Source organism: Leptonychotes weddellii, chromosome 10 (genome assembly GCF_054177405.1).
Source record: "Leptonychotes weddellii isolate Sample4059 chromosome 10, ASM5417740v2, whole genome shotgun sequence".
In the NCBI taxonomy this organism is placed as follows: domain Eukaryota; kingdom Metazoa; phylum Chordata; class Mammalia; order Carnivora; family Phocidae; genus Leptonychotes; species Leptonychotes weddellii.
In genome coordinates, this window is record NC_138378.1 from 31,267,782 (window position 1) to 31,280,635 (window position 12,854).

General features: G+C 40.8%; 1 protein-coding gene across 3 annotated transcripts in view; it reads right to left on the reverse strand.

Annotated features, from left to right (window-relative positions):
• The window catches only part of PAK5 (p21 (RAC1) activated kinase 5), a 298,952-nt gene that overhangs the window by 50,002 nt on the left and 236,096 nt on the right, over nt 1-12,854 (reverse strand). For all 3 annotated transcript variants that reach the window (XM_081833216.1, XM_081833215.1, XM_081833217.1), the window contains one exon: nt 10,158-10,370. In XM_081833216.1, the coding sequence (XP_081689342.1) occupies nt 10,158-10,361 (204 nt within the window). In that variant the 5' untranslated portion in view covers nt 10,362-10,370. The remainder of the gene's footprint in view (nt 1-10,157; nt 10,371-12,854) is intronic.

Consider the following 12,854-nt stretch of genomic DNA (forward strand, 5'->3'; position numbering starts at 1 on the left):
AATGAGAGAGAGCACATGAGAGGGGGGAGGGTCAGAGGGAGAAGCAGACTCCCTGCCAAGCAGGGAGCCCGATGCGGGACTCGATCCAGGGACTCCAGGACCATGACCTGAGCCGAAGGCAGTCGCTTAACCAACTGAGCCACCCAGGCGCCCCAAGAAGAACGGAGTTTAATAACTCAGTCCACCACAGGTGGTCTGTGTGAAGCATCTCTGCAACACAGGCTGTGCTTGATCAGAGCTGTGACTGATCACCGATACCCCCAATTATGTGGGGGTTTTTTTGCTTTTGTTTTTGTTTTTTGCCCATCTTCTCTAGGCCAATCAATCTTTCATGTGCTACTTGAAGCAAATCAGAAAATTTCTCTGGCTCACTACCCTACTCACCTGTCCGATACTATAATATAAGGTTCTCTCCTTGGAATAATTGTCTTTTTCCTATGGTCCTCTTGCCAAAAGCAAATACTTTGGAGGTGAGGGATATACAAAGTAATTTTTAACCCGTTAGGAAAGAAGGGCAGAGGAGGAGGAGAGAAAGGGTATGGGAGTATGAGGCAACCAAAGGCAACTGCATCTCTGACATCAGATCTGCATTCAACTTAGAAATTGGGTGGATTCTGGGGCACCTGGGTGGCTCAGTCGTTAAGCGTCTGCCTTCGGCTCAGGTCATGATCCCAGGGTCCTGGGATCGAGCCCCACATTGGGCTCCCCACTCTGCCAGAAGCCTGCTTCTCCCCCTCCCACTCCCCCTGCTTATGATCCCTCTCTTGCTGTCTCTCTCTGTCAAATAAATAAAATCTTAAAAAAAAAGAAAGAAAGAAAGAAAGAAAGAAAGAAAAGAAAGAAAGAAAGAAAGAAAGAAAGAAAGAGAAAGAAAGAAAGAAAGAAAGAAAGAAAGAAAGAGAAAGAAAGAAAGAAAGAAAGAAAGAAAGAAAGAAAGAAAGAAAGAAAGAAAGAAAGAAAGAAAGAAAGAAATTGGGTGGATTTCAACAAATGATCAACCGTGGTCCTCTCCAAGGAAGAGGTAATTCTCCCCCACCTCTCGGGGAGTCTAAAACTTTCGCCTAAATTCTAGAGCATTGGTTTTAGGAATGAACTCAGCATCTCCACATTAACACCCCCACTCTGGCTTCCCAAGTGAAGGAGAAGGAAATGCTCACCTCTCACACTGCAAGTGTGTGGGACTCTCTAACACTTCAGAGGGGACCTGAAGGGTTTGGAGCCCCCCATCCCTCAGGTCTCCCTGATGCCTCCTCCAGGCCTTCTTGTCTTCCCATGATCTCTAGCCCTGTCAAATCTGCCCCTGAATCCAGACTCTCCCCAATTCCTTTCCTCCAGACCAGGTAATGCCCCACCCATCCCAGCCTACAGTCTTGGCTCTCTCTTTTTCTTTCTCCCTGAACCTTTTTCAACCCGGACTCCCAAACCAGGAGGCTTCACCCACCCAACCACCCACAAATCTGCCTGTTAACAAGGACGGGGCTTGGTTCCCAGTTGGAGTAGAGCATGAGTTTCTTCATCTATACAACCGGATCCTTCATCTACAAAACTGGATTCAAACTATTCAATGGTTATTATGAGAATACCACAAAATATTAAAGATTTTGTACTCTGTACAAACATCGCCTATGTTTGGTAATAGGTCAGGCCTCTTTCCTAGGATATTTCTGCAAAATCCACACAGATTACTATAGGTTTGATGCCTGCCTTGCTTCACACCAGCATCTGCTCTGGCACTAGCCCTGGGATCAAACAATCACAAAGAGGTGGACACAGAAACCCTGGCTGCATCCTGTCACTGTGTGGGAGCTGCTCAACCTCCTCTCTGGAGCCCGAGGAGACCATGGTCACTATAAGGATGCTGGCAAAGGCAGGAGCCATTCAGAAATAGATCTGTCAATTAGTCATAGATTACTTTCCAATACAACCCACTATTGACAATTACTTGATACATGGTACATTCTATGGATGTCTACCTTGGTCTTGAGGGTGACTGCAGATACTCAACTCTTGAGAGGGAGTGACTATGACCATTCTTTCATGAGGTCTTAGTGGTCCAATCTTAACTGGAAGCCTAGAATCCATCTCCCAAGTTCCAGGATCACGGACTAGGAAAGTCCAGTTATTTTGGGCTTGTTTCAGTGAGTCGCAGGTGTGGGACCCTCTCGCATGTGGTTACAGAACTCTCTGGGTGTTGAGATGAACAACCCGGAGGCCCGGAAGAGGAGTGAGGCTAATATCCTCCCTCCTCAAAAGGGAAGAAGGAGTGAGTCACCGCAGTGATCACTTTCCTGCAATGGATCCCTTGCCCCTAAAAACATCAGCCTTTGTTGCTTTTGGAGTAATAACTAGGCCATCTGAGTTTAAGGCTGCTCCACCTTCGAAAGGAAATGTCAAGGTAGTGTTAGTAAAACACTGCAGTAAAAGAAGAAAGATGGTACTTACAAGTGGTCGAGGATGATTTTACTTTTTTTAACTTTTGGAGGGGTGTGTGTGCATGCACGTGCATGTGGTGGGGGGGCAGGCATGGGGCACATCAAACACTAATCTCATTGATACAAGGGAAAACTGCTTTTAGAAGCTTCCAGATATGATTGGATCATAGAAATGAAGGTATACAATACATCTGGCTTTGGTCTTGGCTTTGTCTACTCCTTTGGAACAAAGGTTATGTCGTGCCAAAACCTCCTTACTTTGGGCCAGTGAGAGAATTTAGGGCCAGTGTGATGTTTTCCTTCCAACAGTCTCTGTGGCTGTGGGAAGGTTGAGGATACCGAATGGAAGGAGGAATTCCAGAACATAATAGGCACCGAAAGAATTGTTATCCTCACTGATTTTACAAGTGTGGAAATACTAGTGATAACTTCAGCGAAGGATTAACAACACATTCTCCTAGTAAATGCCTTGGTTTCAGTCAACAGACACTGCTGTAAGTCTTTGCAGGTGGTGGTTTTGATGAGAGGCTTTAAAATACAGGTAATCTGACCAACAGATTTCATTTTATGATTACATTTCCCTTTTCAAAAAAATTAACAGTCTTTAGAACACACACACTATTTCTTCTGTAAGAAGGTTTATCAAAATCATATAGTCAGAAGGACTCCCTGAATCTCAACTCTTCATATCCACTTAACTAATAATGTCCCTAAAACCCACTGGATGGCATATCAAATCAATATAGTTGGCACACTTTAAATTGGATCTGACTTTTAAATGAATCAATGCATTTCATAAGAGAACAATTTCTTTTTTTTAATTAATTAATTAATTAATTTTTATTCTTATGTTAATCCCCATACATTACATCATTAGTTTTAGATGAAGTGTTCCATGATTCATTGTTTGTGCATAACACCCAGTGCTCCATGCAGAATGTGCCCTCCTCAATACCCACCACCAGGCTAACCCATCCTCCCACCCCCAAGAGAACAATTTCTTGATCTGAGACTGGAGTCCCTCATGCACCGGGGTTTAACCAATGGCAAACTCCGAAAGCCCCAACACCATCCAGACCCTCTTACCCACCTGATCACAACTCCAACTCCTCTCCCCGACCTACTGTGCTCCAGCCCCCTGGGGATCTGTTTGTCCTTTAAAGTCTCCATGTTTGTTCCCATCACAGGGCCTTTGCACCGGTTTTCCCTTCCATCTGGGAATTTCTATTCTCCTGGGCTTCTCCTGGTTCCCTTGTCACCTTCCCAGAAGGACTCTACTCAAGGACTCCAAATAACTTCCCCACACCCTCAGTTCCTTTATATTATTATGTTTGATATTCTTCATCACATTTACTGCTACTGAAGCTGTGTTGTTTACTTATTTAAATGATCATTATCTGCTTCCTATGAGAATTCAAGCTCCCCAGAATAGGCACCTGGCACTTCTTGTTTACATAGGCAATCCCTCACCCAGAACAACGCCCAGCACAGCATGAGCATTTCATAAATCAATGAGTGAAATTAACGTAAAATTTTCTGCATGCTGTGGGTTTTAAAGATACAGATCTCAGAACTGGCTCTGAGTTAATAAACAACGGTTGGCAACATGCTTACATGCTTAACATGGCAACATGGGGTACATGCTTAACAATGACATTATCAATATTTTTATAGGAGGCTAAGTGTTGGTGTAACAATACATTTCATGACCTTATGATATTTTATGTCTTTTTTTCTCTTTTGAGATTCTATTTAAATTCAAGTTAGTTAACATATAGTGTAGTATTAGTTGCAGAGGTAGAATTTAGTGATTCATCCCTTGCATATAACACCCAGTGCTCAACACAACAAGTGCCCTCCTTAATGCCCATCACCCATTTACCCCATCCCCCCACCCACCTCCCATCCAGCAACCCTCAGTTTGTTTCCTATAGTTAAGAGTCTCTTATGGTTTGCCTCCCTCTCTGTTTTTATCTTATTTTATTTACTGTTTTTGTTTGTTTATGTGCATTTACTCTTTTTTTTTAAGGTGTTTATGGTTGAAGCAGCCAAGAAAACTTGATTTTCTTGAAATGCTTGGGAGGTTTTGATGAATATCTAAATATGTAATTTGATCGATAGAATTAATTCAATAGAATGGGATATTTTTCTAAAAAAACTGCTTACCAGATCTGTAATTTTATCACATTATTAAACTGAAGTACAAACAGCAGAATGTATTCTTCTCCACACACCAAAGCTCCTAGAAAATTCAGATCTGGCCATATAAGCTTGCAAGAGAAATATTAGTACCCTCATTTTACGGATAAGGAGACTTCTGTTCAGAGACGTTGGTAGGCCACTTATCTAAAGACATGCAGAATTGGCAGATCTTAGACCTCCATTCCAGTGTCTGACGCCCTGGGCCCTCCCTCCTCTTTCCATTTCTAAGTGCCCAGCTGGGTGAGCATCTGGGTATTGGATTTCAGGTTGTAAGGAAATGTCAAAGAGTTGTTTGTATTTCAAGAAAGTTGATGGTAAAACTTTTCAAGGAAATGGTGAGCCCCATGGAAACAGAACTAAACTAAAGATGACGTTGCTCTGAAGACATCATTCCTGAATGTGAAATTGTGAATCATGAAAAGAGAGAGAGGGTGGAGAATTAGAGAGTAATTAGGATTGAAGCATTCTGTGATGAGCTTTCTACGTAAGTTATGCTGGGGGAGAATATGAAATGGCAGCACAAGTCCTCAAGAACGGGGTGGCCAGACCTGAGCATTTCCTGCTCTTGATTTTCCCTGTTTCTGAGAGTAGGGTGCTTTTTGACATGATGGCCAAGGGTGGGGGGTAAATGAGGAAGGAGAACCTTGCTTTAGCAGATGATAAAACACCGAAGATGACAAAGACGAAGCAAACCCAGGCAGAGCGGGTTTTGCTCTGGTATTCTCTGTGCATCTTCAACCTTGAAAAGATAAAAATAAGACTGTCAGAAGGATTTCAAAGATAAATTAGAGAAGGGGATTGTGAGCAAGGATGTAGGGATTTTCAATTATGTCGAAACTTTTGGTTTAGACAAATTTTATTCTGTGAAACTGAAAGGGGTAGAATATTACATTCAATAATCTCTGAGACAGTTGGAGAGACTTGAAGATTACCAGCCAGAGAAGACAAAAATCTCTATTTAAAAAAAACAAACAAACAACCCACCCAAAACCATCGGTAGAGTGCAAGGAGCAAATTGTAGAAGCCACGTATAATAATATTTGACGTCAGCCTAAACACAGTGGTTCTCAACTTTTTGGTCTCAAGAACCTCTTATAATTATTGAGGACAGACTCCAAAATACTTTGGTTTATGTTTTATCTATCAACATTTACTGCATTTGAAATTAAAACTGAGAAACATTTAAAACATAAGAATGCAAAGCATCGCTCCATTGGATATCAGACCAATGACGTCAAGACATGTCATGTAGCTTCTAGGAAACTCCACTGTGCACTTAGAGTGAGAGTGGTAAATGCAAATGACCCCTTGGTATTGTTAAAATAGGTTTGATCATGCAGACTCCCTCAAAGAGAGGAGTTCAGACCACCTGTGAGAACTGCTACAAGAAAACTTCTCACCATGTGCCCAAGGAGACACGAACACTGATGTTCATGACAATATTACTTATAAATAGCTAATACTTGCCAATATCTCTTAGTAGAAACATGGATAAAGTGTAAAAAAAAAAACACCACCCTCTAATTTCTAAATAAACTCATTTTCTACATATCCATATGATTTATCTCAAAACAATATTAAGCAAAAAAGCAAGTTGGAGAATATTATAGGATGACATCATTTAATAAAATTTCAATATGCCAAATAATACTATTATTTCTATAGCTCCACTTGAAACTGAAAATCAAATATGAAGCAAATATTAAAATATGCTATCTGTTCACTTTAAGTAGAAGCAACAAAGGCTTTTTAATATTATCCTCTGTATTTATTTTTAGCATCTTTCAAATGATTTCTAGGCTGTTACAAATTAAGTTCTAACTTCAGTCCACCTAAAACAGTGGTTCTTAAAAATGCATCAGCAGCATCTGAGGACTTGTTAAACATGCAAATCACCAAGCTCACCCCAGATCTATTGAATCTGAATCTCTAGTTTGGGGCTGGGGAATCTGGGTTGTAACAAACTCCTCAGGAGATTCTGATGAAAGCCCAAGTTTGAGAACCAAGGGGAACCAAGAACAATGTGACCATTCGACCTGCCATTTATAGAAATGCATCTAATTTGGAAGTAAGTTTGGTAATATTGCTTACGATGTTCTGTGGAAAATGATGTTGGACAGAAAAAGGAGTTTCTCAAAGGTACTTGCCAAATGCTTTAAAGGGATCTCCCCCAATCCCCCCTCCACGACCTCTGGGGGGGTTCAGATTTTCTCAGTTTGCCTATGTACCCTTGGCTTGAGTACATGCACCTTAACTTCTGACACAAGTCTGAGCTTACCTGTGGCTTCTGGTTACATTTCTGAGCATTTGGAAATCCTGGCCAGCATAAACTTGTATTGATTATACCTTATGTGGATGAATTCCTTTATAATTACCTAAATCAAAGATCTCAAAGTGCGGTTTCCAGACCAGCAGCATCAGCATCACCTGAAAACTTATTAGAAATGCAAAATTCTGACCCCATCCCAGTCCCGCTGAATCAGAAATTCTGAGGATGGGCCCAGCAATCTGTGTTTTATCAAGCCATCTAGGTGACTTTGATGGTCTATAGTTTGGGGAACACTGACCTCAATAAATCTACATAGAAGAAGGGTGTCCTGGCAAGGGGGACAAGCAATTTAAAGAAGGTTCTGAATTGGAACAGCTGAAACTCTAATCAGAGAAGAGTTCATTGCAATAGTGAATTTCCATTCAGAACCCCCAGCCTTCCTGAAGCTTACTGATGGGTACCCAGGAACTAGCACTTTGCTGCAATACAAGACACTATGCACGTCTTCCATTTACTGCTTTCATGTCGAGATCTCTTCTTTTTCTTTGTCCCCTTTAAAGGACAACTTGAACAAATTAGAATTGTTGCTTCTACTTAAGTAACTTTGCTAAAATGGCTTTAAATCTGCACAACTCTTTTCACTCCTTTCTGTCAATTCCTTCCTAGCTTCTTATTTCAAGGATTGTTTGGACTTCTGAAATAGATTCTGCATGATTTATAATATGTTAAAAATAGGGAAGATTTCTCCAGCGAAGGCATTCCCAAAAAGTGGGATCATCCAAACCATACGACATACTTCAGCCCCTTGAGCCTTTTATTTTCCTTATTCTAGAGCGGCTGGTGGAGTCAGCAGGATTCTCTTGGACAACCAATATTGTCCAAAGCATTAACTGCACTCATGGGATCTGGAGGAGAGGATCAATCTAAAGGAGATGGCGAGAGTATCAAGTATGGATTTATTGGGCATCCTTCAGTTAAAAGTGTTTGATTAACTCTATTCTTTCTGGGGAAAATTCAGCCTAGCTAACTACTGTTTTGTCACTCCTCATCTGTCTTTATTTTCTTTCTCACAGGCAAAACCGCACCTGAGGTCCCATTTGTAAAATTCAGGCCTGGGTCTATGCTGAAGATGTATTTTCCAGTCATTTTGCAGTTTGCATATAAGTGTCTGTAGCAAATATTTTCATTTCACACAGACCAAAGGCTCACTCATGGGGCATCAGGGCAAGAACGCCCATACAGGAAGTAAGTGAATCCTGGGGCTCAGGAGCTCGGCAGTTAAGGAAGTCTTGCTCTGACTCTCGGTGGGGCTGACAAATTCTGTCAGAGAGGATAATGGGCCAGCCCGTCTGAGAGATGGAAGAACTAGAAGTCCTGTTAAGTCCTACATCCACCAAGCATGGTGGATTATCACTGAGATAGGAGCGTCCTCCTTCATTGCCAGCCGGGACCTGCTAGGACCCAGACGAGTAAAAAACCACAGCAAATAACACTCTGTCCTTCCCCAATAATAAGCACACTCTCTAATAAGACAGTACATGTCCTGGGCCTTTAGCTCGGATGTTACACTAAGACTCTGTCTCCTTCTAGAATGTTCCTCATCAAATGATAACCGCATTCAATAATTATGTTTCACTTGGGCATTTTTCCCTCACTGTGAAGATCAATGGCAGAGAATTTTTCTGGGCATAATGCACATTCTAACGTCTGAGTTTTATAAAAACTTGGGATATGAGAAAAAACAAAAATAAATAAAAAGCAAATTCTTTCTAATTTCAACTTCTCATTAGATATGGCCCACCCTATTATTTAGTCATTAGTGAAGCAATAGCCTTCTCTTAGGGAGAAAATCCCATTCGATAAAAGGATACTGCCTACTATCAACCAGTAGAGTTAGTTAATTGGTCAGTTTCTATTAAATATCAATACCTGCTTTAAATGGGAGATTCCTTTTTGTCCCTAAAGATGTATCTTCTCAAATATCCATCTATTGAGTATTTTACATTTTAGCTGGCCTGAAAAGTTTCAGAATCTTACCAGAAAATCAAATTCACAAAATGCATGATTAGAAGACTCTATATTTATCTTTGGTTTGAATAGACCTACCTGTTTCAATACCAGAATAGAAAACAAAATGAAACAATACCACAATAGAATGACCAATACTATGCATGAATGATGGAATCACAATTTTAATTTACTCAGCTCTGGTGATATAAGAATTTCCAGTAACTTATCAGCTAGGCTTCTTTATTTGCATCCTCTAAAAATGCAACCACTTCTGTTTTGCCTAAATACTTAAACACAATGTATTCAATATTCATGTTTACACAGAAGAAGGTATTCATAGCTCAGTGTCTGCTAATATGATGAGCAAGAGACATAGAATAGAATCTAATCTATTAGATAACAGGATGATAAACTTCAATGACATTTAACTCTCATAGGCAGCTTTTGGGCAATTGCTTGGTGGTCTACAGAATTCTTATCATTCTTTTTATTGACGCATAAGGAAATAGCAATGACTGGATTTTCTCTGTAGTCACTTGACATATCTGAAATTTATTGGGACTAATTTGTGCTTTAATGCAATTATTTTCATGAACATCCCTTGCCAAAAATCTACTAGCCATTTCTTCAAGGTAAATTACAACCTATAGGACTCAAGTGACTCATTTTTATTTGAAATAGCTAGACCATGAAGACAAATATGAATGTATTACATATTTAAACATGATTATATATAAAACATGCACATATATGTGGATATGTATGTATATGCATGTGTGTATATACATACATATGAATCATTATTGTTAAAATCTGTTAGTACTAAGTTTTCTATACAAGTTTAAACATTCTGAGGGCAAATGTAAAACACCTAAAGGTTGCCTATTTATTCTGAGGTTACTGTCAACATTTACCAGAGGGAGCAAATAATATTTTTTGGTATGAAGACTAGCAAACACCATTTTAAAGTAGAAATAAGATTTTTCTATTTTGTGATTGCATTTTATGTGTTTGATTTAAAAAAAAAATCTCACATCTGAAAGCTGAGGTTCCTTTTCATGTGCTGCAATTTACAATAAGTGTGGAACATTATAATCATTGAAGAATAAGTGCAGATCATCAGTGGATATTTAAAAACAAGTGCATGATTTAGGCATTTTTCTAGCTTGCCTGTAAGGATGGTGCACCGCATCAAATGAGAACACGCGTCTCGAGCCAACTTAAAGACAGAATCCCCGCCATACCTTCATGGGTGCCAGCTGGATGGGTGTGATGCAGGAAGGATCTACCATGGGCTTGGGCCTGTTGGCGGTGTCGGCTAACAGGCTGTGCCACTGCTGGGGGAGGCCCGTAAACTTCTGTTCTTGTGGATCAAACCCAGTGTGCACCCTGTGTTCAAAGTTGGAGGGACCAGATATTTCAATCTTTTTCTTTTTCTTTCCAAACATGATGCAAACCTGGGAAATGCAAACAGAAAAGACAGATCCTGTTTAGATCTCGCCAGCAGAAGACGATAGGAAAATGATTCAGTCGCAGGGCTAGCTTTTCAATTATTCCTCTCTGTCTCAGCTGCAAAAGATGAAAGTTGGGTTTTCAGGGTGTGTAGAGCAGGTATTTCATTCTTAATCTGTTTTCTCCTTGCCCTTACCATGTGGAATATAGTCCCTACCTCAATGATTTTAGATTTGGCCATGTGACTGCTGTGTGGTCCAGGGCAGTGGGTTTTGAAGGCACTGTGTGTTTTCACTCTCCTCTTTGTGCTTCTGCCACCTGGCAGGAAGATCTGTCTTGTGGGTGATACTCCCTCAGCCTGGATCCTGGAAGGAGAGATGCATGAAGCAGACCCAAATCCAACCTCCAGTCTAGATCCATGTGCAGCTGAGCCCCAGGTGACTCAGGGGTAAGAAAGCAATGTTTCTAATTAAGCCACTAAGATTCCGGCCTTGTTATGTGGTATTAGCAAAGCAAAAGCTGACGAGCACACAGGGAAAAACATCTCAAAGTTTGGTGTGCACTTAAAATCTAAAAACCTTTGGACAAATAGGGGTATCTTTGAAAAAATGGGGTTAATAATCACATTCACCATATGCAATTCTTATGAGGATTAAACAAGCAAACATTTGTAAAACAAAAAGTAAGTGCTGCAAATATTAAATAGATCTCTGAACAAATATACAAGAAACTTGAGTGGCACTGCCTGCAGAGGAGGGGAGAAGGGAGACTGGGGGACAAGGCAGGGAGGAAGACTACTTTTCACTGTATATGATATTTCTTTTTAAGATTTTATTTATTTATTTGACAGAGAGAGAGACAGCGAGAGAGGGAACACAAGCAGGGGGGGTGGGAGAGGGAGAAGCAGGCTTCCCGCCGAGCAGGGAGCCCGATGCGGGGCTCGATCCCAGGACCCTGGGATCATGACCTGAGCCCAAGGCAGATGCTTAACTGACTGAGCCACCCAGGCGCCCTGTATATTGTATTTGGAACACTGTACAATGTATTTTGCCTGTTTGAAACAACGTAGCTTACCCAACTGAAACATATCCTGTGACCAGGATACTTCCAGGATACCTGCAAAATAGTCACTTTGTGCTTTATGGTATTGAAAAAGCATAAGACATCCTGGGTTTGAATCCCAGGCTGATTCACCTATTCACTATGATCTTGGGTTAATTGCTTTTCCAACTCTCAATTTATTGTGAATAGGACAATCATGATCATTTGGGGAATCCTGAAAACACAGAGGCAGGCACTATAAAAGGTGATGGTTTGGCTTCAATGTTGCTTTGTTAGGGAAGCCTTATTTCAGCCCTTAGGCTTAAATAGGTGGGTTATACACATGTACAGCTCCATGTACATATTCTTCACAGCATGTATCCACTTGCTGTCAATTAATTAGGTGTAATGGTGTGCCCGGTGTCTGTTTTCCCTACTAGAATAGAAGATACACCAGAGAAAAGATACTGTTGGCTTGTTCACTACCACATGCCAGTGCCCGGCATATAGAAGGGCTCAAGAAATACATGCCGATGGACTAAAATCATAAGCACGGTACATTTATTCATTGACTAGCACCTGGGATAAGAGCTCCACAGATGTTAACATCTTCCCTTGCTCTCCCCCTCCTCCTGACCCTCTCTCTCCCTTGCCTTCATCTTCCATTAAAATTTGTTTCTTCTTTTAACCAGTTATCCCTGCTTGGCAAACAGCATCTTCCTGCTGCCTTCAAGTTTTCTCATTGTCCTATTCCATCCTCTGCTGATGCCTACTAGTCTGTTGAGCTGCCAAAACAAAATACTCGGGACTGGGTGGTTTATAAACAACAGACGGTTCATTCTCACAGTTCTGGAGTCTGGAAGTCCAAGATCAAGGCTCTGGCAGATTTAATGTCTGGTGAGAACCTACTTCCTTGATGGCTGTCTTTTTGCTGGTACCTCCCATGTTGGAAGGGAAAAGGGAGCTCTCACTGGCCTCTTCCAATAATGACACTAATTCTGTTCATGAGATTCCACCCTCATGAGCTGGTCATCTCCCGAAGGCCCGACTTCCTAATGCTAACACCTTGAGAATCAGGAGTTCAATATATGGGTTTTGGAGGGACACTTTTAGACCACAGCACTGGATGGATATGTATTCTTTTGACAGAGATCAGATTCCTCACAGCTTTAACTCCCCCAGACTCTACAAAACCCATTTCCCTATCCATCCTGGTTGTTACTTCAGACTAATTTGGAAAACACATAAAGTGATAGAGAAAAATCAATGAAAGATAATAAGGGCTCAAAACACCTTGATGTGTTGTCTCTTTTGGAGAGCATAACAATTTAAAAAAACTCTTTAAGTACCTTACTAAAGTGGATTAATAAATATAAGTCAGCTGATTTTAAATATTTGAGAACACCCAAGCCAAAATGTAAAGAACTAAAGGAATCCAGCTGTGGTAG